At 56.5% G+C, this 27,372-nt stretch overlaps 4 protein-coding genes across 4 annotated transcripts; 1 reads left to right on the forward strand and 3 right to left on the reverse strand.

Moving 5' to 3' along the window:
* Positions 1-2,748: 2,748 nt before the first annotated feature.
* Positions 2,749-7,353, reverse strand: CD320 (CD320 molecule; the record flags this gene model as incomplete). Its single annotated transcript, XM_079703525.1, has 5 exons — positions 2,749-3,256; positions 3,416-3,574; positions 3,855-4,088; positions 4,451-4,576; positions 7,215-7,353. The coding sequence occupies 5 exons, from the start codon at positions 7,351-7,353 to the stop codon at positions 3,117-3,119; spliced, it is 798 nt and encodes a 265-aa protein (XP_079559651.1). The 3' UTR covers positions 2,749-3,116.
* A 2,662-nt stretch (positions 7,354-10,015) lies between these two features.
* NDUFA7 (NADH:ubiquinone oxidoreductase subunit A7) lies at positions 10,016-15,615 on the reverse strand. The gene is made up of 4 exons (XM_079702430.1): positions 15,543-15,615; positions 15,041-15,090; positions 11,625-11,774; positions 10,016-10,234 (listed from the first exon to the last, which is right to left on the reverse strand). Exons 1-4 carry the CDS (start codon positions 15,591-15,593, stop codon positions 10,144-10,146), a joined length of 342 nt encoding a protein of 113 aa, XP_079558556.1. The 5' UTR covers positions 15,594-15,615; the 3' UTR covers positions 10,016-10,143.
* Positions 15,616-15,738: 123 nt separating this feature from the next.
* RPS28 (ribosomal protein S28) lies at positions 15,739-16,883 on the forward strand. Its single transcript, XM_079702847.1, has 4 exons — positions 15,739-15,798; positions 15,893-15,940; positions 16,463-16,596; positions 16,807-16,883. The coding sequence occupies exons 1-3, from the start codon at positions 15,760-15,762 to the stop codon at positions 16,583-16,585; spliced, it is 210 nt and encodes a 69-aa protein (XP_079558973.1). The 5' UTR covers positions 15,739-15,759; the 3' UTR covers positions 16,586-16,596; positions 16,807-16,883.
* A 233-nt stretch (positions 16,884-17,116) lies between these two features.
* On the reverse strand, positions 17,117-26,741 carry KANK3 (KN motif and ankyrin repeat domains 3). Its single transcript, XM_079703189.1, has 10 exons — positions 26,546-26,741; positions 24,499-25,773; positions 24,314-24,413; positions 23,919-24,110; positions 23,723-23,807; positions 23,026-23,242; positions 18,994-19,136; positions 18,664-18,864; positions 18,493-18,591; positions 17,117-17,330 (listed from the first exon to the last, which is right to left on the reverse strand). Exons 1-10 carry the CDS (start codon positions 26,577-26,579, stop codon positions 17,253-17,255), a joined length of 2,424 nt encoding a protein of 807 aa, XP_079559315.1. The 5' UTR covers positions 26,580-26,741; the 3' UTR covers positions 17,117-17,252.
* Between the last annotated feature and the right edge of the window lie 631 nt (positions 26,742-27,372).

The raw sequence follows: 27,372 nt of genomic DNA on the forward strand, positions 1-27,372 counted from the left end.
AGCAGAAGCGATGCTGGCCCAGTTCTGGACCTGAGCATTAGAAGCATTAGAAGGGTTTTGGCTCTGCGCTTTGGGGAAACCCGAGTCACCAGGAAAGGGATGCGGCCATCCTGCTTGGGTGCCCACATGGAAGGGCCATCCAGAGAGGCCACGTAGAGAGGGAGAGGCGTCCCCATCCACCCATGCACCAGACATGACATTGGCACCGTCCAATGACATGGTAACATCCAGCCACTCCAGCCCCCAGATGCCAGCAGCCACCATTCACGGGGAAACAAAGAGCCACCAGCCAGGCCAGTCAACCTGGAACCACAACAGAGAATATGCCGGTGGTTGTTTGGAGCCCGTCAGTGCAGGGTGGTTTGTGCCACTGATCACTGAGAATCCAGCTGACACCCAGGAAGATCCAGACCCTAGACCTCAGCTCAGGTGGCGTGTGACACCGGCCTCACCCCCCTAACATGCCCTGTTGGCCCACTGCAGCTGTCCACACCTGAACAAAAATGAAGGGGGAAAAAAATCTAAAAACAAGAAAATTCTACTCTCTGGCATAACTCCTTCCTGCCAACTAGAAGAAGCCCACCAGGGTTCCAGTTCTGCAGCAGGAAACCTCGGCCCAGCTCGGGGGCTGGGAGGTATCAAGCAGGCGCCAGGGGAAGGCCTTGTACCCCAGGCAGGTGGGCACTCTCTGGTCCACCGTCAAAGTCCCCCAATCCCGGCTGCAGCCCACCTCCCAAGCCCCCACGGCTGCCCGACAGAGAACTCGGGCCCCTAACAGGCTTCCTGAGGCCCAGACACCAAACCCCATTGGGAATTCCAGATCCCACCAGACACACTGCATGAACCAAAACAAACAAACAAACAAACAAACAAACCTCCCATGGTGGGGCGGAGCCCCAATGCTGAACTTTCCCACCCTTCCCACCCCCAGGAAGATCTATCTTCTCCCAGCATGTTGTCATCAGGGACCAGCTCCCTGCTTGCTGGATGTCAAAGCCACAAGACCCTGTGTGGGATCCTGGGTGCTCCCCCGGGCTACCAGGGCCCCGGCCACTGCATTCGGAGATGAAGAAAATGAAGGTCAAAGAAGAGTCCTGTCCTCATCACCCAGCAGTTACGGTGTGTATTAACTACACTTTCTTTATTCTTTTTTTGTGGCCACGCCACATGGCTCGCAGGATCTTCGTTCCCCAACCAGGGATTGAACCCAGGCCCTCGGCAGTGAAAGCGCAGAGTCCTACCCACTGGATCGCCAGGGAATTCCCAGTTTCTGTATTCTTGACACCCTGTCAGCTGAGGCCTCACTGACAAGGAAGGGACTGTCCCTTGAGGGGTTAGCGAGTTCCTGGAGATGACAAACAAGTCTCCAGCGAGTGTACCTCTCCTACGCATACCAGCCAATCCAGAGCCACTGTGCCCCTGCCCTGATCACCCCAGGGCCAGTGTAGTGTGAGTGCCTGACGTTAAGCAGGATCTTAGTTCCCCGACCAGGGATTGAACCCGCGCCCCCTGCAAGGGAAGCGTGGAGTCCTAACCACTGGACTGCCAGGGAAGTCCCTGACATTAAGCTTTTGATTGTCAACATCCAGCATGAACAAACACACAGATAGCTGCATGACACAGCTACTAGCAACACAACCTACCTGGTTATTAGCTACCCCAGCCTACGAAGGTCCCCTTTTCAGAAACCCTAGGTAACCTTGACAAGTGACGCCTTGAACGACCCCGCTTTCCCTTTTGGCACCCTAATTCCAGCTCTTATGCTTTATATTCAATAAAGAGTGAATCCGAGACTCCAATCCCCGGACCCTAATAAAGGCAGAGACCCAGGTCAGCATTCCCTCCCTCTCTCTCTCCCCATGATCTTGCTGCGTGGCCCTCAGAGGGGGTGCCTGCTGTGTACCCTCCAGAACCTGGGAGTAACAAATCTTGTTCTGCGAAGTTCCCTGATGGTTTTTCCTGAAGTACGTCCTGTGATCATGATAAGAGCCACGAGGGCCGGTCTAGCCACAATGCTGCCTCTAGCTGGGGTAACGTCTGTGAGGGCCTTGCTGTAAGTAGTAGGGACCCAGGTGTACTCAGGTGCTGCTCTCTGAAAGCCTTGCTATTGATAGGCTGAGACGTACACGATACTCAGTGCCGACACCCCAGAGCCCATGGAAATTACTCAATCTAGCCAGTTCCAAGCCTGTTTACCCTGCCTCACCCATTCCTTCCAGTGGAAACCACAATAAAAGCTCCTGTCCATGTTGTTCCCTCTCCCTCTACCTCCTGATAGACCCTGGTGCTTCCCCGTGTGGCTCCACTTGGCCTGTTATGCCCTTCCTCTTGGGATCGGTGAGTAACAAAGCGTCTTTTCAGTGACAGTCGTCTCCTCATCTGTTGGCCTTGCCATAGTTGCATAATAATAAGACCTACATTTGGAAACAGCGTGGAGACCAACCTGGGGACACCCAGCTTCCATCTCAAAGAGAAGAAGCCATAATGGATGGAGGTCCCCCAGCCCAGGACTCTGGGAGGCACTGCCCAAGGTCTGCTCCATTTTGGGAATGCAAACTGTCCTGCTGCCCCCAGCCCCACTGTCCCCTGCTCTGGATTCCAGGAAGCCAGAGGCAGGGTCCCCAACTCCCACCCTCTCTGGGCTTGGGTGCTCCACCACAGAGGAGGGGCTGCAGCAGAGCCCCCAGGCTGCCCAGGCAGAGGGAGACAGAGGCCCAGAGGCAGGCAGAGGATGTGAAGTAACTTTAATCACCACCCTCAGGAGGGGGCAGCAGTAGTATCTGAGCAGGGGGGCCACCCCGGGAATGACCTAGGGCCAGCCCCTCGGTTCTGGCTGTGGCACATTCCCCAGATATCTGAGCAGGGGGGCCACCCCGGGAATGACCTAGGGCCAGCCCCTCGGTTCTGGCTGTGGCACGTTCCCCATCCAGGCTCCTCGAGTCCAGGGGAGGGTCTGGACACTCCCAGCCTCCACGATCACATCTGCAGGAGCTCAGGTACTTGGCGCCATGTGGCCAGAAGAACCCAGGTCTGGAGGCTGCTGTGCCAACAGCCACGCGCGGGTCCCCATACCTGCCATACTCGGGACCATGTGATGTGGCAGCAAGAAATCATCCTCAGAGAACTGAGGCCGTCCTCTCTGACTGCAGAGACCCCTTCACAGACACCAGCAGCCCCAGCGGGGACAGGCGTCCCTGAGCACAGAGCCGTGACAACATGAAGAGGATGGCGGCGGCCAGACCTCCACTTAGCACCACTGTGGGGGACAGAAAGACAGGAGTGGGTGAGGGGAGGGGGTGGCAGGAGGCTCACACCCACCAAGCTCCTAACACACTGGAAAGGGGGTTCTGCAGCCTGCCGGCTCCCAGGAGCAGCTGCTCCAAGCCCCAGGGGTGGGAGGACCTGTTTATCTTACCAGCAGCTGCAATGATCCCATAGGCACTTCGGTTTCCAGACTGAACTGAGTCCCGGTCCCCGACAGAGGTGACTGTGGCATTCCTGAGATAAGTGACACTCTCCAGGGTCACAGGGGTCCCCATGGACGTGGCACTCCCTTCTTGGAGGGTCTTGGTTCCTGCAATAAGTCCAGGAATTCAGTAGCTGGGGAGGGGGCACCTGGGGCATGGGGGGATGAACAGATGTTTCTGGTGCCCAGGGGGGACCTTAGGGCTCACCCTCCATCCCAAATTCAGTGAGGTTGGTGAGCCCTGCTGCCCGAGTGCCCTCGTGCATCCGCCACGGGAATACGGGCGCAGGCAGACACACGTGTCCACGCTCCCAGCCTTGTCATACACTGGAAGGTGTCAGGCGTCCTTGTCTACCGACCCACCCTCCCCGCCCCCACAGGCACACACCACAGCCAAGCTCATCGCTGGAGTCGGAACAGTCCGGGTGGCCATCACAGAGCCACGTGCGTGGGATACAGGAACCACCCAGCGGGCAGCGCAGCTCTCCCTCCGGGCAGGGCTGGTGCCCGCAGTTGAGAACATTTTTGTTGATGCCATCAGGGCAGTCATCGATGCTGTCACAAGAGCAGGGGCTGCCAGTGGGTGGCTTGCACTGCCCGTCCTGGGCACACGGCTCAATACCTGGGGTACAGGGTGAGTCAGGTCCCAAACACCCAGCCAAGAGGGCCCAGGCACTCCCCACAGCCCAACCTCCTGCAAGCCCCGCCTTCCGAGAACAATCGACCCTATATGTTTCGCCCATCCCAAAGGCTCCTCCCCCTGCTTCTGTTAGCTCCACCTTCCAAGGACTCGCCTCCCTGCAAGCCCTCCCTCCCGACCCCACTAACTCCGCCCCCTGCAAACCCACCTCTCCCAGACCTCCCTCCTTTCAGGCCCCGCCCACCCCAGAGTGCCCTGCCTGAAAGCCACATCCCTTCCACAAGCACCTCCTCCCTGTGGCCCCGCCCCTTGAAAGCCCCGCCCCCCAGGGCATGGCCACTCACTGCACTCCTCCTCGTCACTGCCATCAAGGCAGTCCTGGTCAACGTCGCAGCGCCAGGTGAGGGGCACGCAGCGGCCATCACTCCTGCACTGGAAGTTGGTGGGCGGGCACGAGGCTGCGCTGGGGCCTGAGAGATGCACACAAGTGAGGCCTGGGAGGTCTGGACCCTCCTTGGGAAGCACAGTGTCACAGGCTGCGACCACCAGGAGACAGACCAGGTCCCAGGAACTACATTGGTGGTCACCCTTTGCTAAGGATGCACTATATGTGGACCTTGGAGCTGAGCAATTCACAGCCTCACCAAGAGCCCTACTGGGCCGATTCTACTCCCATGCTCATTCTACACAAGACACTTAGGAGAGGTAAGGCCTGAGGCTACAAGCTAGTGGCAGAGTCGGGGTTCGAACCCAGGTCTTACTGATCCCGGGGTCTTTACCCGGCTCCAAATGGCCAGATGGTCTCCCCAGGAGTCTCTCCAAGTTCCGTGGTTAAACAGACTGGGGGAGGAGCCATCTCTGAACCTGGCTCAGGCCCACCTGTCAGGGTCAGCAGGGCCCATTATGTTCCAGCTGCTCAGCAAAGGGGAAACTGAGGCCTTGGGTAGAGGACCTGCTTAGTCACCGTGGCTTGTCGACTCACCCACTAAACTCCTCCCAGATCTGACCACTTTCCCCATCCTGAATGTGCCACCACCTCTCCAGATTCCCCACCCCCATCTCCACTCAGACATCAGAGACCTCTCAGAGCCACACCGTTTGGTCACCCACCCTTGCCCCCCTTTGCTCAAAACCAGCCCTTGGTCAGAAATAGAGACACAGATGTAGAGAACAAACGTATGGACACCAAGGGGGGAAAGTGGCGGTGGGGGGGCGATGAATTGGGATTGACATATATACACTAATATGTATAAAAGATAACTAACAAAAACCTGCTGTATAAAAAAATAAAATAAAATTCAAAGATTCAAAAAAACCCAGAAACCCAGCCCTTGGTCCCGTGACCCTCTCACAACCAAATTCTACAACCTCCATACGGCCTGCAAGTCCTGACCAGCCCTGAACCCCTCCTGGACCTCCCACTTTCCCCCTCTTCATCAAGCTCCCTCTGACCCGGCCACGTTGCTGCTTCTGCAAGAGGCCTGGGCTCGTTTTCCCCCTCAGGGCTTTTGCCCATGCTGTTCCTTGGCCTAGTTTGCCCTCTCCTCCCTCCTCTCTGCACCTCGTGATTTCCTCCTCAGACTTCACGTCTCAGCTTATTTCCTGGGAGGGGTCTCAGGCCCCTCTCAGAGACCCCTGAAGCTCAGCCTCCCACTTAGAACAATGGCCCTTGAACTGGCACCCGCGTAGACTGGACACTTAGTGGTGGTCAGGGCAGTGACCTTTTGACTGTAAACCCGGGGCAGCGCCTAGTGATAAGTGGACACAGGTCACACAATGGTCCGGGCTGAGTCCAGCTGAGATGTGAGCCTTCCTGGACCCAGAGCAGGATGAACACAGAAGGGCCTGGAAGCTGGGCCATCAGGCGGGAGTCCGAGGGACAGAGGAAGGGAGTGGACTTTATGGTTTCCTCCTGGGTGCAGCAAGGAGGGTGGCAGATACCTGGCTTGGCCCCAGCCTAGTCCCCCTCCATACAATCCTGGTCCTCTTGCCCCTTCCACCTTTACTCACAAGGGCCTGTGCCTCCAAGCCCCCACTCCCCACAGCCAGCCCCTCCGCAGGCTGGCCTCCAGGCCCAACTGTACCTGTGGGCCACACAGACCCCATGGGGGTCTGGCAGCATAAAACTTCCTCCCCAGGACTTGCCACTCTCCCTAGCAACCTCTGACCTCCTTCCCCGGACTGCTGGAGTGTGTGTCCTTCTGTAAAATGGGTGGGCAGCAGAGCAGAGCGGACCTGGCTTCATAGGGCTTTGGTTTGGAGCAACCAGTGATTGCACCTCCCAGCCTCAGTTTCCCCACCTGTAAAAAGGGCACGCTAGGAGTCCCTACCACAGTGTGCTGAAGAGAAGAGACTGTTTGTGTGTAGAGTGTGGTACTTGGTTAATGTGAGTCCTGATCCTTGAAGGAACCAGGAACATTAAGCCTGAAAAGGCAGGGGCTTTGGGGTGAGATGGGGAACCAGATAAGACGGTGTGTGAACCTGAGTCACAGCTGAAAGTCAGGGGCACCTGTGAGCACAAAGAGGTCACTCTAACCTGCCCAGCTGCCTCTGGGTACCTCTGAGAGGGCCACCAACATCATTTAGGCCAAGGCAAACGTGTCCAAGGGCCTGGGGTCACAGGGAAGACCTTTTTTTCTCTAAGGCCGGAGAAGGAAGGTGCAGATTGGGAGGGCGGGAAACGGTCGCCGAGCAACCACATGGCCACATGGCCCCTCGGGCGCCAGGGTATGGAAGCCGCAGCTGCTGCAGGAGGCGCCAGGTGACCAGCTCCGTAAGGTTGGAAGTCGGACAAGCAGAACCTGTAAAGAACTTTCCTGCCCCACGTTGGAGGAAGGGCAGCTTAGAGGTGACAGCGGGGCACGACAAAGCAGAGAGAGTGTAACCAGGGCCGAAGCAGGGTAGTTAAAGGCAGGCAGAGCAACCCAGGCGGAGGGTTCCCCCACTGGGGAAGGCTCATTCAAGGGCCTGGGTCCCCTAGAGCCACGTGCAGGGGGGAGTGTCCGGGACGGACGTGCGGCGCAGCCAACGGTGAGGCGCTGTTGGCGGGCAGGGGCGGAGCTAAGCTGCAGGCTTGGAGGGCGCCAGGGCTGCACGGAGAACACTCACCTGGGGTCGGGGTCAAGGACCAGGTCGCGATCGAGGTCGGGGCGGCCTCCAGGCCCAGCCAGAAGCTGAGCAGGACCCGCAGCGATAGGCCCAGAGCCGCAGCCCGCTGCGCTCGGCTCCGCGCCATCCAACCGCTCATCGCACCAACCCCGCCTGGCGCCGGCTCCTGCCAAGACAGACCAGTCCCTGCCTCGCGCTGATCCACGTACGCGCGTGCGCAAAGATCCGGGGGGCGGGGCCCACGCCCGGGGCGGGTCCCGCGGCGGCCCCGCGTTATGGGTACCGTAAATGTCCGAGTGCGAGGGGACCCTCTATTTGAGTCTCTTTCCCACTTTTCCCTGTGACAAGATATATCGAAAGGTATTGGTCCTATTTGAAATTAGAAACTTCTGGAGGTGCAAACGAACTAGTACCGACAAGTCTTGTCTACTTACAATATTTAACATTCCACATGCACCAAATACTCCTGCCTAATTATCCTATTTAATATGGCAGCCACTTCCCTCAGGCACGCCCTCCTCCTGCTTCTCTTGAGCGCCCGACTTACTTACTTTGGTTTATTGTCTGATTCCCCACTAGAATGTCAGGCCCAGGAAGACAGGAATGCTGTGTTGCTCATTGTATCCCCAGTGCCTGGAACTGAGCCTGACACATAGCAGGCTTTTAAATATTTGGTGAATAAATGAAGGAAATGTTGGTTCTTGGTTTTCATCCTGGGTCCTCTGTCCCTTGCACCTGGATGTTCTCACCGACGCTCACTACCTCATAATCCGTGTAGGCTCCTCAGAGGCAGCCGGGTCGTATACTTTACTCTGGGAACAAGACAGGCGAAAGCAGCCTGGGCTTTCTCTTCTCACGCTCACTAGGCACATAAAACACAAACCGTCTGCAGGTTTTCTATCCAATTGGCTGCTATGTTTTATCTACAGCTCTGCCCCTAGGAGAAGCAGCGCTACTGCCAGCAGGCCCCCCAGACAAGTCACTGTCCTCAGCGTTGTAACAGCTGTGCAAATGTCCTGTGAAGCAACACTAAAGCGGCCAGATTTTCACAGAAGGACCTCTATTTGCAGGTTGATGGCATGCTTATTCAGAAGTGTTAGAGATTATAGCTGCATTTGGAGTGTATGTATATATATACATATTTTTTTTTCCATAATAATCTCCAATGCTCAGGAGACATGGGGTAAGAGGCAAAGGTGCACTGGTGCAGAGGCAGTTGGAAAGGGCAGCAAATAGGACTGCCTGCAGGAGGGGAAGGGAGGGGAGGGGAGCGTCCCACACCACCTGTGAGGCTTGGCTTCTTGGTGAGGTTGGCATCTGGGGTCCAGGGAGAAAAACTGAAGAAGTTGTGGATTCACCCAGCTGACAATATGTAGCGGCTGAGTGCAGGCTCATCAGCGGCTAGGTTCAGGGCCATCTCTCGATGAGCCTGAGAGTTCTTTGTCTCTCCACGCCTGTTCTTCTGTTGAGGGTAAAAGGGTTTGACAACAGCTATAACCTCACGGGCTTGCTCTGGGAAGGAACCAAGATCACAGATGTAACGCATTTAGAACGGCACCTGGCATAGAGGAAGGGCTCAAGAGGTGTCAGACCTCTTTCTTACGGCACTCCCTCGCCAAACTTCAAGTCTGGGTCATAACTTTTTTTCTTTTTTTTGGATTATACAGTAAACAACTATTTATTTTCTCACGGTTCTGGAAACTGGGAAGTCCAAGACCATGGTGCCAGCAGATTCGGGGTCTAGTGAGGGCCCACAGCCTCATTGACAACCATCTTTTCACTGCTACCTCACTTGGCAGAAGGGGGCTGGGTCATAAAACTTTATTCAGAAACTTTCAATGGCACATCTTGCCTGGGGTCTTTAGAAGCCCTCCAGCGTTATCCTCCTTGTGGCCTCTGCACACCCTGCCCAGCTCTCCTGATCTTTCTGTATCTAATTCATCCTTTGTTCCAACCAGAATCCCACCTCCTCCAGGAAGACTTCCCAGCCTTTTCTTCTCATAAGCATTTAGCATTTGTACCACCCACTCTTGGAGCACTTATACCTCCTCCTGGGACTCTTTTCCTGCCTTGCTCCAAGCTTCCAAAGGCGGGCCAGCCTCAACACTCTCCTGGCATACAGCTGATCTTCACCTACTGATGGGTTTTGGGGTTCTTCCACAGGGCAGCCACAACAGTCCCCCACCTGAGGTCACTGCATGGCTCCCCTTCGCTCCTACAACCAAATCAAGGCCATTTCCTTTTCAGCTTTCACTCCCTGCTTATTGCTCCACAGAAAGAAGCCCCTTCCTTTCCTGGGCTGACTCTGCCTCACGTCCCCCAGGCCCACACAGAAACGTTTCTGGCTCAGGGAGGCCTTTCCCCACTGGCCTAGGTGAGCCTTCCCTGTGAGCCACCTCACTGTCCTCTGCCGTCCCTGCTGAGCGGCAGGGTGGTCAAGGTCAGGCAGGGGCCATAGTGGGAGCCTGCTGGTGAATGTCCGCACAAGCAATGGCTAGGAGAGCTCTCGGGAGAGGAGGAAGCGAGCCGTTTTTGTTCCACCGCACTGTCCTTTATAGTCAGTGCCCCCAAACACCCAGAGGTCCTGGAACCCGCTCTGACACTCTCAGAGTTAGAGCCAGGCCCTCGAGAAAGGGACAGTGACATCTCTGTGCCCAGTGACAGCACCGTCACCCTGGAGCTCGAGAACCACTATCCTCCCCTGCTCCTGGAGCGTTCATGGGATTAAGAGATTCGGCACCAACTTCACCCTGAAGTTCAAGTAAGCCTGTGTGTCCTTTCAAAAGTAAAAACAGAAGCCATTCTGGAGAGCTCAGTATATATTTTTTATAAATTAGGTCACGTTCTCCCCAGAGGGAATCCAAAGTCCAAGGAAGAGGAAGCACTCCAGTGGCCCTGAGGGCTTAGCCAGGCGTCCTGGGGCATGGTGTCACAGGTAAGGCTGATCCTTGGACAACTCCCACCTCTTTATGGGAGGAGCTGGCGTCACAGCCTTCTTCTCAGTGGCTACTACAGCCGAGCTGGAAGATGAAAACAGACTTGAGTTAGGCCCAGGTTTCCAGAGAACAGTGTGGAGGAAGCTGAGGGAGACCCCCCTGCCCCGGCAGGAACACATCCGCTGACACCATGGATCTGGAGGCCAGAGTGCAGTGTTTCAGAATGCCCAGAGCCCTCCAATGGGGTCCCCCAAAGGGTGAGCTGACAAGCCCCCTTTCGGCCCCGAGCCCCGCATGAACCCCTGGTCAGCGTGCCTCGGCTCCTGGTCCCAGAACCAGCATGAATAGCTGGGCTCCTCCTCCAGCACCCCTTCCCACTCGCACCCCACTCCCGCTGCCCCAGAACAGGACACTGGCAGAAGGGCCAAGGACCACCACTGGGGGTCTGGGCAAACTGCTCTGAAATCATGCTTCTACTACCTGCCAGCTGTGTGACCCAGGCAAGGCACTTGGCCTCTCTGTGACTCAACTTCTTCTTCTGCAGCAGGGGCCATCACTGCCTAACTCATGGAGTTATCAGGAGGCAGATATGGCACTGACTCCATTCTTGAGCTTACAGATTTTTAATTATGAGGATTAATCCTCATAATGACTCTGCTATAGACAGAATGTGTCCCCACAAAATCCATATGTTGAAATCCTACGCCCCAACATGATGATGTTATGGGGTGGAGCCTTTGGGAGGTGACTAGATCATGAAGGTGAAGCCCTCATGAATGGGGTTAGTGCCCTTATAAGAGACCCTAGAGATCCTTTGCCCCTTCTAACATGTGAAGACATGGCAAAAAGATACCATCTGTGGGGACTTCCCTGGCGGTCCAGTGTTAGGACTCAGCGCTGCCACTGCAAGGGGCATGGGTTCCATCCCTGGTTGGGGAACTAAGACCCCACATACTGCATGGTGTGGCAAAAAAAAGGATACCATCTATAAACAAAGAAAGTGCCAGACACTGAATCTGCAGGGACCTTGAACTTGGACTTCCCAGCTTCCAGAACCACGAGAAACAATTTTCTGTTGTTTATAAGCCACCCAGTCTGTGGGATTCTGTCCCAGTAGAACTCTCTAAAGTAAATAACATTATTGTTCCTGTTTAATTAAGAGACAATGCCTGAGGCCAGGGACCAAAGTGGGTTTTGAGGGGCCTGAGGTTTATACAATTCTCTCTTTAAGAAGAATATCAAATTACAAAAACAACAATGCCTGGGCTTCTTCCAAGGCCCTTGAAGGGCCCTTGGAGCTTCCTCTGCTTTTTGCAGGAAACCCAACCAGGGTAGCTGGGGATTCAGAGCTCTCAGATGAAAAGCCCCCGGCAGTACATTTCCTGCCACAGTTGATGCTCAACAGACTTGGGACCTTGAAAAGCACAAGCAGGAGAGAGGGCTGGTCGCAGGAGGGGTGTTGAGGCATCCTCACCTCTCTGCTGGCTTCCCTGACACCAGCACCTTCTGCGAGGACATGACGATTGAGGGCGGCGTGGCTTCCCGGCGGCCATCACGTGTACAGTAGTAATTGTTGGAGAGTTTGTGGCTGGGGCCCACAGGGAGCTTGGGAGGAGGCTGAGTTCTGAGGAAAAAGAACATGGGCACTGAAACAAAAATGACAAGTCGTTCTCACTGCGTGGCTGTGCTGGAACATGGGCCCACCATCTCAGTCACGAGGCTTGGGGTCGGCAGCCCCTGGGATGTGCTGCAGGCCAGGAGTATCCCTTGATACACTGCCATGACCATATGCCTGGGGAGGGTCCAATGCCCAGAAGCAGGTGGGAGCCCCTGTATTGGATGTGAAGGTGCTGGAAGGCCAGGCCTGGGTCTGCCCCACCACAGGTCCCCGACCTGCCCCAAAAGTGGCGGGTATGGAGGACTCTTTCATGAGGGAGGCCTGTTCCCACCTCTCCATGGCCCAGAGCTTGGCAGCTGGTCTCATTTCCACCGCAGGTCCTCGAGAAATGAAGAGGCTGGGGCCTGGGGCTCTGCCCATCACCTACCAAGTAATGATGGTCAGCAAACGCTTGGGAAACAACCCCAGACTTGGCTCATTCTGAGGGGCTTTGTCCCCAAAGGCCAGGCTGCAGAACCTCTGAGTTTCCAGTTCTCTCAGGAACTCTCTGAAGAACTCTACTGTGATCGAGCCTTATTACTCAGAGCATTTTGTCCTGTGAGGTCTCTGCTGCCACCTCATGGTCGCTGCCACCAGAGGGGGAGTGAACAGAGCTCTGTCTTCGCTTGACTAAACCCTGGAGTCAATACACAAAGTTAGAGGCCTGAAAAGTAATCACTAACCTCGCTAACAAAAGACGCTAACAGAAAACAAACAAACAAAATCGCTAACAAAAGATGAGCTTCCCTGGAAACCACTGCAGAGAAGGAGGGCTGAAAAGATAGAAAAATCATAAACAGATCGGGTTCTCATTCATCTTTTTTTTTTTTTTTTTTTTTTTTGTCTGCGTTGGGTCTTGTTTGCTGTGCACGGGCTTTTTCTAGTTGCAGCAAGCGGGGGCTTCTCTTGTTGCGGAGCACGGGCTCTAGGCGCGCGGGCTTTAGTAGGTGTGGCTCGCGGGCTCTAGAGCACAGGCTCAGTAGTTGTGGTGCATGGGCTTAGTTGCTCCACGGCATGTGGGATCTTCCCGGAACAGAGCTCGAACCTGTGTCCCCTGCATTGGTAGGCGGATTCTTAACTACTGCGCCACCAGGGAAGTCCCTCATCTGGCTTTTTAACCAACTTTACTGATAATCATTTTGCCAGGACTCAAGTTTTTCTTAAACAAGTGACAGTCATTGTACCAAGGGGAAAAAAAGAAATAGATAAAAACAAAGTTTAAAAACTTAATATTAAAAGCAGTATCCTAATTCCCTGGCAGTCCAGTGGTTAGGATTCGGTGCTTTCACTGCTATGGCCCGGGTTCGATCCTGGTCAGGGAACTAAGATCCCCCAAGCCGTGCAGCACGGCCAAAAAACCTTTTTTTTAATAAATAAAAAATAAATTAGGGACTTCCCTGGTAGCGCAATGGTTAAGAATCCACCTGCCCATGCAGGGGACACGGGTTCGAGCCCTTGTCTGCGAGGATCCCACATGCTGCGGAGCAACTAAGCCCGTGTGCCATAACCACTGAGCCTGAGTGCCACAACTACTGAAGCCCGAGCGCCTAGAGCCCATGCTCTGCAACAAGAGAAGCCATCACAATGAGAAGCCTGCACACCGCAATGAAGAGCAGCCCCTGCTCGCCGCAACTAGAGAAAGCCCGCGCACAGCAACGAAGACCCAATGCAGCCAAAAATAAACAAACAAATATATTTTTTAAAAATTTAAAAAAATAAAATAGGACTTCCCGGTGGCATAGTGGTTAAGAATCTGCCTGCCAATGCAGGGGACATGGGTTCGAGCCCTGGTCCAGGAAGATCCCACATGCTACGGAGCAACGAAGCCCATGCGCTGCAACTACTGAGCCTGAGCTCTAGAGCCCGTGAGCCACAGCTACTTAAGCCCGCGTGCCTAGAGCCCATGCTCCGCAACAAGAGAAGCCACCGCAATGAGAAGCCCACGCACTGCAACGAAGAGTAGCCCCCGCTCGCCGCAACTAGAGAAAGCCCGCGCACAGCAATGAAGACCCAACGCAGCCAAAAGTAAATAAATTAAAAATAAATAAATAAAATAAAATAAATAAAGGCAATATCCTGTGTTGAGGTTAGAATCTGCTTAACCCCTGGAGTGCAGAGATGACCCTCTGTTGGGCAGGGACCAACAGAAAACGAACACACAAAGTATAAAAAGAACCAGCGCCCAACGGAAAGGCCTAAATGAATCACTAGGGGGCGCCATTATCCTTTAAAAAAAAAAGTTGAAAATTTTTACAAAACTGTTTCCTCAACTGTATCAACTACCCTGGATGGAAAAGCAATTTAAAACTTTTGATATTTGGAATCAGTCACAACATGCAGGCATTCACATAGATTTGGTTATTTTAATGTTATTGTTCTTCTTTTCATGCTAACCCTCCATGGCTGCCTTACCTTTGCCTGCCACTCATATATATATCGTTATTCCCCATTTCTCATAGTGTTTTAGCCACACTAGCCTCCTTCCTACTTCTGGCTCTGTCGGGCTACACGGCCTTGGCACTTACTGCTCCCTCTGCCCGGAATGTTTTAATAACTATCCTTTGGCATTTCAGGTGACTCAAACGTCAATCCCTGAGACCTTTTCCTGATTACCTGATCTGAGGTAGGCACCCTCCAGCTTATTCACTTTGTCTTCAGAGCATTCTAGAACAATGTTTTTTACTTGTTGTGTTTATTTCCCTACTATGTTATGTTTCTCCCTCCTCCCCAGGATATGAACTCCATGAAAGCAATGAGAAGAATTTTTCTTGTTCGCACTGGTATCCCAGAGGGTTGAGGACACAGCAGGGGTTTGTAAATGTCAAGAAATTTTTGGACTCAAATGAGTTTGAAATCAATACACTTATGGGTTCAAATCCCAGCTGTTACTTGCTGGCTTCTGAGTGATTTTAAGCAAATGATTTAGTCTCTCCGAGCCTCAAATATTTTCATGTGTAGCTTGGGGATGATAACACTAACTAGCAGGGCCACACTTAGGACTGCAAATCACACTGAGGATTCCCACTCATAATTCAAGCCCCATCTGGTTGTTCCACGAGCACCACTCTCCGACATAGTCCAGCAAGATTAAAGGCAAACCTCTGCCTCCGTAGCAAGCTAGGCGGCTAGAGGCAGGATTTCGGCCCAGTGTTTCAGGGGTCTAAAAGAGCAGGGGTTTTGTTTTTGATGGAAGGACAGGATTGCAGTCCGGGCAGCGAGCGGGGCTTGCTCACCGCTTGGAGATCTCCTGGTAACGCAGCTGCAGCTTCGCCTGCAAGTCTTGCTGTGGGAGAGAGAGGAAGGAGGTCAGCCCGCAGGGCACCCCAGAAGAGAAGGCCAGCGAACGTGGGGCAGTCCGGGGCTGGACAAATGAAGGGAAGGCGGGAGATGGGCATTTGGCGACAAGGATATGGGCCCTGGAGGTGAACAGGAAAGCTGGAGGCCGGGGCCACAAGATCCAAAGCTAAGAAGGACGAGGTAAATCCCAGGCCTGAGTGGGACCCCAGCCAAGAGAGGGCCAAGGGCTGGGGGTGGAGGTGGGCGTGCCCTGGGCTGGAAGGGTCAAGAGTTGGAGGTTCCAGGCTGAGCGCGGGGTCCCGGCTTATTAGGGGAATCTCGGCACCACTGGCCTCAGCCCCAGAGGTGCAGGAGGGGGGTGAGTAACAGGAGCGTGTCCGGGGCGCACGGAGCCCACAGCCCCACCCTCGCCAGTGGAGCCCTTCCCGCCCCGCGCACCCCGGATGCCCAGTTCCGCAGCCGCTGGATGAAGCGAGTAGCAGATGCCATCTTTCCCCTGCGCTGAAGGGCGCCGGTGACGTCTCTACCGCGAGGGCTGCTGGGAACATGGAGTATGGTCTCGCGAGAGCGGGAGTGGGCGGGGCTAGGACGCCTTATAAATGTTCTCTCCGAGACACGTGACTCCTCTCCGCCCGACAGCCGCCGCGCCACCATCATGGATACGAGCCGTGTGCAGCCCATCAAGCTTGCCAGGGTGAGGCGGAAGCCCGGGTTTGAGGGCCCGGATGAGGGAGGAAGGAGTAGGGGAACCGGGTGGTCCAGATCTGATCCCAACTTCTTTACCGCAGGTCACCAAGGTGCTGGGCAGGACCGGTTCGCAGGGACAGTGCACGCAGGTGAGCTGGAGAGACGAGGAGGCGGGGTCTGGGGGGGGGTCTGGGGTCTTGAGTCTCCGATGATGACTTCTGTGCCCTGGTATCTGAGAACCGATACGTACCCTTTTTCGGAAAACTCATGGAGGGTCCGAGCCTTTGCTGAGGCCTTGCCCACCGGGTCTGGGCTCGGTCGACCTCATTCCTCGAGCCCTGACATACCTCGTTCTCTTGGCTCAGCCGATCCCAACGACCACTGTGTAGCTCCACGCCCTCACGATTGTGCTCCCGTCCCCGACGGGCGCAGAGCGGCAGCTGTCCCCCACCAGTGGCTTTTTCTGGCGCTCAAGAGCTTTGTTCTCCACGCTTCGGCCCCTCTCCGGCTCGTCTCCCGGCCCAGACCTACTTCCTAGGCTCAGTCCCCTTTTTAAGTGTGTCTAAGCAGACACGTGCTCTGAATCCAAATCAGCTGTCTGTCCCACAGTGCGAGTTTGTGGCCGACCCTGATTTCTTCCCGGTACCCCCCCATCCCCGTCAACCCCATAGGTGCGCGTAGAATTCATGGACGACACGAGCCGCTCCATCATCCGAAACGTGAAAGGCCCCGTGCGCGAGGGCGACGTGCTCACCCTGTTGGAGTCAGAGCGAGAGGCTCGGAGGCTGCGCTGAACTTGGGACTGGTGAGTGCACAACTGGAGTGGGAAACAGAGTAGGTAGGTCCCTGTTAGACCTTTGGCTGGTGGTAGGGAGGTTTCGCCAAGCGTACGGATGAGGGGCTCTTGGTGGCGGGGTGTGAAGAAAGGGTTTGCTGAGATTGGCAAGACAGGGGAGGGAGTTTGCCACTTGCTGAGGGGGACCTGTCAGCATCTCATACTTGGGTTTGTTTACAGGGTCCTGGGTGTCTGGGTCGACTACCTGGCCCACGAGGATGACCTGCTGTTAATAAAGCGTTTATATTCTGTGTAAACTTGGGGTTTTGTCTTGGTTGCCACTAACCTTATAAAACCCTCCCATGGGACCCCCAGATGGTCTGCACTGACCCACTGCACTCTGGAAGGGGGGCGGAGGGGTTGTCTTTCCCAACAACGCGCCTTCTTTTTGAGGAGGGAGAAGCACGTGTCTGTGTGTATCTCCAAAACAAGATAAGCTGAGTTAGGAATGTTTTATTAAGGAAGAAGGTTGGAGGAGTGAGTGGACCAGAGTGCCTCAGGTCCCACCTCACCCTGCAGAGTTCAAGCAGAGCCCCTCCCTGTGGACCCTGACCCTTGCTGTGCCCCGAGGTTGAGGTGGGCGAGGGAAAGCTCTCCCCCAATCCAGGTCCAGTGTGTCAGGCCAGTCACTGAGGTGGGGGCTCCTCTCCACCATCACTGCAGCCTCCTTCACCTGGCTTGGCCGTGAGGTGGTCAGAGGGCAGCTGGTGAGAGAGGTTGAGGGGGGCTCCTGTCAGTCTCCTGTAGGCAGGACACTGGCTTTCAGCCCCCTTAGACTCAGGGCTGCTTAGCCTAGTGGAGGTCTTGCCTTTGTCTACTGACCTTGCCTAAGCAGGAATCCCACCTTTTACAGCAGAGCCAGAGCACCTGAGTTTGAATCCCGCCTCTGTCCCATGTGACCTGGAAGAGGCACTTGGCCTCCCTGGGTCCTTTCCCCCATCCCTACAGGAGAGTGTGGGATGGCTAGGCTCACAGCATGAGTTGGTGTTTCGCTTCGTTTTGTGTTCTTTGGCCGCGCCATGAGGCATGCGGGGTCTTAGTTCCCTGACCAGGGACTGAACCCGTGCCCCCTGCAATGGAAGTGTGGAGTTCTAACCACTGGTCTGCCAGGGAATTCCCAGGATGATTTTTTTTTTTTCTTTTTTTTTTTGCGGTACACAGGCCTCTCACTGTTGTGGCCTCTCCCGTCCGGAGCCTGTGCTCAGCGGCCATGGCTCACGGGCCCAGCCACTCCGCGGCATGTGGGATCCTCCCGGACCGGGGCACAAACCCGCGTCCCCTGCATCGGCAGGCGGACTCTCAACCACTGCGCCACCAGGGAGGCCCCCCAGGATGATTTTTAATTATGAAAGTGCTGAGAACAGCCTGGCACTTGCCTTTTGAACGTAAGCCTCTCCCCCTTGGGGACAAACTCAGTGCTCTGCCCCCAGACCAGCCCTTCCTGCCTGCTGCTGGCAAACTCATCGTCTCCAACCCTGAAGCTCTGACGTGTGGGGAGCCTGCACCCCCCTCCCCTGCCCCCTCGACCTTATTCCTTTGCTGTGAGCCTCCCTGGGGGGCAGTAACAGGAGTCCACTGACACGACATGGTCTGACCTAGGTCTGACAGCTCTACTCTGACCTTATGGCATGTCCCCTCTGGAGGCCTCAGGTTCATGACCTGTAAAGTGAAGGTGTGTCTAGTCCTTTGGTGTTCTGCAGGTTGAACATCATATCCCAGCCACATAGAATTCAGACGCAGGTTCCCCACCCCTGGTGCTCCCCCGGGGTGCACGAAGAGAAGCCACCTTCCTGGGGCTCACTTGGGATCCTTGAGCTGTGCAGCTGGGAAACTGTCTCTTGGGGCTGGGGCTAGGGCTGCACTCACCGGGGGACCGGGCTGGCCTGAGCTCAGGTGGGCGTGCAGCAGGGCGGCCACCTCATCCTGCTCAGCCTCCAGGGCAATGGCCAGGGCACTGGTGCCCTCCTGAGGGATGATAGGGACAGTCAGGTCCCTGAACCAAGGTGTGACTACCCCACCAGCCCCATGGTGGCTCACGTTGTCCAGGAGGGCGGGGTCGCAGCCTGGCTGGGCCAGGAGCAACCGGACAGTGTCCAGGCGCCCATACTCGCTGGCGCACATCAGCGCTGTGGCCCCATCTGCATCCTGCACGTTCACATCTGCCCCACATGCCAGCAGGGCCGCTACTGTGTCCTGGCGGCCATGGCTGATGGCCAGCATGAGGGCTGTCTGTCCCGTCTGGGGAATGGGAAAGAAAGGGGACAGGGCTGGTGTCGGCTCCGGGGGAAAGAGGTGGGTCACAGACATTTGGCTCCAGAAGTGGAAAAGACCCCTGGACTCCGAGCCAGGGAGGAGGTATCTACGCACCTGGCTGGCCTTGGCGTTAACACTGCCCATGCGGAAGAGTCTCTGGACCACGGCCATGTCCTCCTCTCGCCCCACAGAGGTGAGTGCGGCCAGCATGAGGGCGGAGTAGCCAGCTCGATTCTGGTGGTCAATCTTGCAGACCCCTGGGAGAGAGAAGAGGGGTCAGTCCACCAAGAAGCCGACACCCCCTAGTCCACTCACCTCCCTCCAAGCCTCAGGTTCATTTGTTCAGTCAGGTTGGTCACTGAGGGTCATGTGTGATTTTACTGTTCCTTCTGCCTACAAGGCTCTCCCCCCAAGATCTACATGGCTCCTCCCTTACCTTCAGGGTTCTGCTCGCATCTCATCTCAGTGAAGAGTTTCCTCACCTTCCTATTTCAAACTGTGTTGGGGGCTTCGTTCTGTCTGCTGCTGTATCCCCCAGTACCTAGAGTAATACCTGCCACCTAGTAGCTGCTCGATGAATGAGGTAAATGGACATTTCTATTTTCACGTTTACTACCCATCAAGCCACCACTGTTGCTCCCCCAGAGAAATGCCAGCCGGGCCCCCCTGGTGTCCAAGTCCGCTCCAGTTTCCATGCAGCATCCAGAAAGAGATCAAAAGAAATTTGGCCCCGTCATCTATTTAGAGCCCTCCTGTGTCTCCCCACTGCACCTGGAATACAGGCCGTTGTTCACCACCGCCTCTGAGGCTCTTATCAACTTCTGTTCCTTCCTCTGGAGTTGTCCTTTCTCCCCCAAGCCTATGTTACAGATTGAGTTGTGTCCCCCCCACCATCGCCCCGCCAAAAGATATGTTGAACTCCTAACACCCAGTACGTATGAATGTGGCCTTAATTGGAAGTAAGATCTTTGCAAACCATAATCAAGTTAAGATGAGGTTATCATGATAGGCCCTAATTCCATATGACTGGTATCCTCGGAAGAAGCAAAGATAAAGAGCTATATGATGCAGAAGGCAGAGAAGACAAGCTGCCGTAAGCTGCGGGTTGCTGGCAACCACCAGAAGCTTGGAGAAAGGCACAGAACAGATTCTCCCTCTGAGCCCTTAAGAAGGAAACAGCCCTGCCAACACCTGGATTTTGGACTTCTGGACTCCTGAACTGCAAGAAAATGAATTTCTCTTTTCAACCACCCATGTTGTGGTACTTTGTGGCACTTTTTTTACAGCAGCCCTAGGAAACTGACAGTCTGGTTGCTGCTGCCCATCCTTCCGAACTGAACACAGACATCAGCTCCATTTCCTCTGGGGTCAGTTCTGTTACCATCCTGGCCCTCTTCCTCACAGCACCGCACCTACTTCTGGACCTCATTCCCCAGAATGTTTAATGCTCATGTACCCCACCATTCTGAAAGCTCCACAAGTCTAGGGACAGTCTGCAGAGATGAATGGGTGGGAGAGGTTTGGGGAAAGGAGTGGATCAGGGTCATGGAGAGGGTGCCCTAGTGAGAGGGGATCTGAGACAACCGGCTGGCGAGTAAAAGGGTTAAGTCAGGATTAAGGGCGTTCCCTAGTTGTGTGGCATACTCTCTGGGTGTCCATTCCATCCACAAGCTTCTGTGACCCTGGTGGAGGGTGTTGGGTGCAGAAGGGGGCTCAGAGAAATAACCAAAGTGGGGTCTCTGCAGCTAGCCAGGGGACCCACCTATTTTCCCTTTCCCTTCCCTGAGGCCTTGCTAAGCTAAAGGATCACCTTGTTTCTTGATTCCCTCCCCTGGTTTTATTTTGTCATGGCCCTTACCCCTATTGGAAATTATGTTTACTTGATAATTATCGAGTAAAATTGATAATTATCTCCGCTCCCCCAACACACACCCAGAGCCCCTGCTCATGAAAGCTTATTCATTCATTCAACAAACACTTGAGGGTCTACTGTGTGCCCCACTGGGGTCTGCCAGGCAAGTAGGATGAGGTGAAGGAGGGGTATGGGGATGGGTTTGAAAGGGTACATAAAGGAGTAGTTAATGATAGGCCAGGAGGCAAGGGGACAGAACAGTGAAATGTGGTGGGAGCAATGGATACTGGTCCCACGAGGTTCAAGGATTGTGGGAGTTGGGCAACAGGAGACAGTGAGCTGAGATGTTGGAAGGTGAGAGTTCAGGAGAGAATGCTAGGAAGTGAGATTATGGAGGGGGCATAGTTACTGATGACATCAAGGTGTTGTGGTGACCTTACAAGTGTAAGGCTGATGTCAGGGTGAAGGGAGAGGAGTAGGTCAAGGAACTGAGAAGGGACTTCCCTGGTGGTCCAGGGGTTAAAACTCCACGCTTCCACTGCAGGGGGTGCAGGTTCGATCCCTGGTCGGGGAACTAAGATCCCACATGCCTTGTGGCATAGCCAGGGGAAAAAAAAAGGAACTGAGAAGCCAGGAAGTGGGAGGGATCATCCATCAGGAAACTGATATTGGTGAGGATTAGGCTGGAGAGGAGGAGAACCAGCCAGGAGCTAAGATTCAAGAAATGAAGAGTGACGAGGTGAGAGGGAGAAGTCAGAAGGGGCGGAGGGAGTAGTGGTCTGATCAATTAGAGGCTCCAAGATGGGACTAAAGGAGGAAGGGGAAACGGTCTGGAAGTGGAGATAAAGAACAAGGAGGACACAGCCATGTCCAGGCCCTTCATTCCAGGGAGATGAGAGGAAACAGCCCCTGCATGAAGGGTGCACTGAGGGCTCTGGGTCCTGGGGGAAGGGAGGGCCAGAGGGGCTGACCCATGTGAGAACCAGAAGGCCCACGGCAAGGTCTGGAAAGTTGGAGCTGAAGGTGGGGGAGGTTCAAATGCAGGGAATAAGAGGATCCAAGGAGCCTCGGGCCTTGCAACCAAGATGACTGCTTTGCCACCCTCCACAACCCCAGTCCTCAGCCCCCTTTAAGACAGGAGCTGCCCAGGAAATACCTTTTTTTTTTTTTTTTGGCCGCGCCACGCAGCATGTGGGATCTTAGTTCCCTGACCAGGGATCGAACCCGCATCCCCTGCATTGGAAGTGTGGAGTCTTAACCACTGGGCCGCCGGGGAAGTCCCAGGAAATACCTTTTGAATTCATGCATTGTCCCCTCCTCCCAAGCCCCAGCTCCCTGTCCAGCCCAGAGCAGCTGTGCCCTTTCCCCCAGTCACCAAGACCTGCAGAAATGGGATGGATCTGTGTGTGTAGGGGGGTGGCATGCAGGATGGGACAGCAGGACATGCCTCAGCCTGCAGTGAGAATGAGAGGCAGGGCAGGCCCCAGAGGACACTGGACCTGAAGGAGGACACCCAGGAGAGCTCTTGGTGGACAGTTTGTCTACTGTCCACTGTCCCCTGTGCTGTGAGTCCCATGGGGGTGACCCACCCCCATCCTGGCACTGCACTGGTACCTGGAAGGCTCTCAATATATGTCTGTGGGCTCAGCAACACCTGGATGTGTGTATCTCTGCTCCAGAGGGGGAAACGTTGAGACAGATGATAGAAATGTGTGTGAGATGGGGCCAATGCAGGACCTGGTGGTGGAGGACTGCAGGCCCAGTGTCCCAGCCCGGGAGGCAGTCACAGCCCTGACCAGTCAGTACCTTCCCTGGAGGCTGAAGACGCAGTGGATGGATATTGGGGCTCAGAAACAAGGTGAACGCTAAGGCTGGAGATTCAGGGACAGAAGGCATGGGGACCAGTGACTGACGTGCGTGCCTGGCGCTGTTATACGTGTGTGTTATCACAATTGCCCAGGGAGGGAGGCACTGCATCCCCCGTTTCACAAAGGAGGAAGCTAAAGCTGGTGAAATGAAGTAATTCCTCTACATTTAGGTCTACCCAATCCCAAAGCCCAGAATACCCTCCCCCTGCAAAGTGAGAGGCAGGTCAGGGCGGAGCTCACAGCTCAGAGCGGTCAATCTATCCATAACGGGTCATGTAACCTCCAGAGAAGGGCCAGTGGTGCCCTCTGCCTGGCCAGCCCTTCTCTGCATCCTTCTCCAGGTCCTCCCAGCCAGGACCTGCCCAGATTCTCCCTTCCCTGGCACCCTATTTCCTGGTGCCCTCCCCACCCCTCCTCAATGCTGACCTGTATCCAGCAGCAAGCTCGCGATGGCCAGGTTCCCATGGGACACGCTGTAGTGCAGGGCTGTGTTCCCGTTGCCATCTGTCAGGTTCACCACGTGTTCCAGCAGCTCACGTCCCAGGCGCACCACCGCGCCCAGCACCCCGGCCACGGGCTCCGCTTGAGAGCGCCGCTGGCTCGACACTCGAAACCACTCCTGGGCCACTAGGCGCGCCGCGCCCTGACAGGATGGGGGAAAGACATCGGCGAGGGTCCAGGACGGGGTGGCAGGGAGGGTGTGGGGGCGGGACTGGGAACCCAGGCAGGGGAGGATGGTCGCTCCTAGGGCCACAACCCTTTCGAGGAGGGAGTACAGTTAGTGTGGGTATCCGGCTCGAGGGGGCAGGGATGCTCCCCTTCTGAGGAAGAGCCTGTGGAAGAAGCTGAAGTGGCGGAAGGCGGTGAGCGTTTGTCTTTGGGGAGTCCGGGAGTGGGGCTGGGGCTTGGGTCGGACCCCTTTTGGGAAATCAGGGAAAGATCAGCCCTGTCCTGGGGCGAAGAGCCCTTTGGAGAGCTTGGGATCTGTGGAGGGCCCTGGCGCGAGGTGATGGAACTTGGGACCCTCCTAACTCTAAAGAACCCGATGCTCTTCCCTAGGTAGGAGTCAGAGGAGGTCCCTGCCGGGCCTATGACTCCTGCGAAGGCCTCTCCCCGCACTCACACTGTCGCGGGCGACTCCGCGGGGTCGGCTCAGCTGCCGTTGCAGCGCTGCACATGCCTCCCTCAAACGCGGGCTCAGCTCGCACCTACTGCCAAGGAGACGGAGACAGGGAGAGGCTAAGGAGGGGTTGGGATGGGGAGTGGGGAGACGGGAAAGAGAGCAGCCGTTCCTATTCCGTGTCCGCGGCGCTGCTCACCTCCCCTGCGCACCCGGCTGAGGCTCTGCCTCCGGCTCGGGGTCCCGGGCCTCCCCGCCGCTGGGAGAGCCATGGGTCCCGGAGTCGGATCCCCCGCCGCTGTCGTCTCCTGAGCCCGACGAACTGCTCCTCGGGAGCTCGGCAGCGCCGTCCTCGCTGTCGCTGTCGCCCTCGCTGGATGAGCTCTCGTACCTGGGGGCAGGGTGGGAGGCATCTGCTGAGCCTCCCCTGAGGGCTCATTCTGGAGTCCTGCGAGGTGGGAGTGGCTGTTCCCATCTTACAGATGAGGACACTGAGGCTTGCCAAGACCACGCCGCGAGCGAGGGGCAGAGCTGGGATTCAAACCCCATTCCAGTCCCAGAAGACGCTGCCATGGGGAGGGGGAAAGTGCTCACTCTCCGTTGAGGACCCCAACAAACTGCAGGCTCTTGGTTCCGGGGCTGGGTTGGGCGCCAGGTGTACCGTCTCTCCTCTTCATAATGGATTTGAGGGTGCCTGGGGGAGATAAGATGAAGACACTGAGTTCGAATTCGGTGGCCAGCAAACCAGGGCTCAGCGAGGGACGGGGAGGGGGACTCACCCGCGGGTGCCACTGCCCTGTCCCCATCCGTGGGTCTGGGCAGGTTCTCCTGCGTCGGGGCAGGGGCCTCCACAGCGGGCTCGGTCTGCGTGGCCCTCTCGGCACAACCCCACGGGCTCTGGGTGGCAGCCTCGCACGGCTGGGGCTGGGCCGCCACCGCTGCCTGTGCCTCCTCGGCAGCCTCGCGGGCCTCCTCCAGCTCGCACAGGCGACCCCGCAGGAGCTCGTTCACCCCGCGCTGATGCTCCAGGCTGGCGCGAAGCAGCTCCAGCTCGCGCTCGGCGGCCGCGGGCAGCCCCAGCAGAGCCTCCGTCACCCACACTTCCTCCTCGAGGGTCTCGGGGGCTGCCCCCACGCCGGCCTCCTGGGTCTCCGGCACCGCCTGGGCTCCCGCCTCTTGAGTCTCCAGCACGGTCTGGGTGCCTGTACCCCGCGTCTGGGGCGCCCCGTCGAGGACCTGCAGCGCACTCTCGCTGAGGCTAGAAGCCGACCCGTCAGGGCCGTCAGCCCCGGGGCTGGCCCTGGCGCGAACGCCGCGCTCAGAGGTGGCCAGGCGCTCGGTGAGCCGCCGCAGCTGAGCAAGCTTGTCCGGGCGCGCCTCGGCCTCCCCGTCGGGCTCGGGCTGCCGGCGCCCAGCAAGCAACCGCGCCTTCTCGGCGCGCAGCGCGCGCACCTGCTCCTGCAGCTCGGGCAGCGCGCGCGCCTGCTCCTCAAGCTCGCGCAGGCGCCGCAGCGCCGCTGCCATCTGCTCGCGCACCAGCTGCAGTTGCGCGGGGCCGGGCGAGGCCAGGGCCGGGTTGGGGGCGGGACTGCTGCGGCCGGACCCGCGCGGGCTGCGCGGGATCGCGCGGCCGGGGCTGGGCACGCACTCGTGCGCCTGCGCTAGCTCCAACCGCCGGCTGGTCTCCAGGAGCGTGTGCTCGACGCGCGGATTGCGCACGGGTGCGCGCGGCGATAGCGGCGGCAGCATCAGCCCCGACGGCGCGCCCGGGGAGAGAGCGCCCGGTGCTCCGCCATCGTCACTGGCCAGGGACTCGCAGGATGTCCAGGCGCCTGGGCTGCGCGCGCCTGCGAGGCCGGCCCGTGGCGCGCGGGGGCGGCGCGCGGGCTGGGGGCCCGGGGCGCGGCGGGCGGCGGGGCCGCGCTCCAGCTCCTCCACGTACTTGAGGAAGTCCAGGTCCAGGTGGAAGCCATAGGGCGTCTCCACCGAGTAGGGCGAACTCGGGCTGCGAGCTCCCCCAGTCACGCTGGGGTACAGGCGAGGGCCGCCCAGGTCTGTGGGCATGACAGGGGCGTGGAGGGGCGTCAAGCCGGAGAGACCCGGAGAGGGCGTCCCCACTGCCCCAGGACACGCCTGCACGACTCCACCTGCACCAAACCCTGCACACCTGGATTGCACACCCAAGACTTAAACGCCTCTCTGCTCCCCAAAAGTCGAGGGTTCACGCGTTAATTGAGCACCTACTATGTACCAAGCACTTTTCTAGGTGCTGCGGACATAGTGAACAAGACAAGCATCCCTGCCCTCTTGTAGGAGACAGATAAACACAATCGTACCAAATGGTGCTTAGGGCAATAATAATAATTCCAAGATGAAATAGAGAATAACTGACAGACTTGGGCTCTGACTGTCAGGGCAGATTTCCTGAGGAGGGGACTTACAAGCTGAGCCCTGAATGAGGGGGAGGAAGCAGCTGAGACAGGAGGTTCCTAAAAGAAAACAGCCCATGCAGAGGCCCTGGGGTGGAATGACCAGGGTGGGCCTGAGTAAGAGCCAGGTGGAGGCGAGGATATGCAGAGCAGAGTGAAGGAAGGGAGTGTGGGGAGAGGAGTAGAAGATGTGGGGAACCTTCTGGGCCACCATGAGGAGATGGAGTTTTATTCCACCTGTGACAGGGCACCAGAGGCAGATTTTAAGCCATGATATTATCCACCTTTATAAAGGGCCCTCTGGCCACTCTGCAAAGGAGGGAGCTGCAGGGCTGTGTCTGCCTCTGGGTACCAAGTGTGGATCTGTACACATGCAAATCCCATTTTGCACACTTACCAGGCAGGTTCTGATTCAGGGCAAACTTGGCCATGTTTCCTGGAGTTAGCCCCCAGAGGGGGTGAGAGTGGGACTGGGCCCTGTCCCTCTGGCTGTGCCTCTGGGGTCAGTCCGGACTCTGAGTGAGTAAACAGACCCAAGAGGTCCTCTCCACCACCACCCCAACACCCCCCCACACAGGCCCTCTCCTCCCTCCTCCCTCAAGTGGCCTTGAAAGTTTGGAATGGGGACTTCCCTGGTGGCGCAGTGGTTACGAATCCACCTGCCAATGCAGGGGACACAGGTTCGAGCCCTGGTCCAGGAAGATCCCACATGCCGCGAAGCAATTAAGCCCGTGCACCACAGCTACTGAGCCTGTGCTCTAGAGCCCATGAGCCACAACTACTGAAGCCTGTGCACCTAGAGCCCGTGCTCTGAAACAAGAGAAGCCACTGCAATGAGAAGCCCACGCACCGCAACGAAGAGTAGCCCCCGCTCACTGCAACTAGAGAGAGCCCGTGTGCAGCAATGAAGACCCAACGCAGCCAAAGATAAATAAATTAAATAAATGAATTTATATTTTAAAAAAGTTTGGAATGAATGACTGTGGGGACCCTCACATGCCAGGCCTCAGCCTACTGGGCAGGAGGAGGCAGGAAGGGCATCAAAAGGAGAAGAGAGGGGAACTCCCTGGTGGTCCAGTGGTTAGGAATCCATGCTTCCACGGCAAGGGCAAGGGTTCGATCCCTGGTTGGAGAACTAGGATCCTGCATGCCACATGGCGTGGCAGAAAAAAAAAAAAAAAGAGGATGATGATCAAGAGAACAAGAGCAGGGCTTCCCTGGTGG

The sequence above is a fragment of the Hyperoodon ampullatus genome (assembly GCF_949752795.1).
Source record: "Hyperoodon ampullatus genome assembly, chromosome: 4".
Classification (NCBI taxonomy): domain Eukaryota; kingdom Metazoa; phylum Chordata; class Mammalia; order Artiodactyla; family Ziphiidae; genus Hyperoodon; species Hyperoodon ampullatus.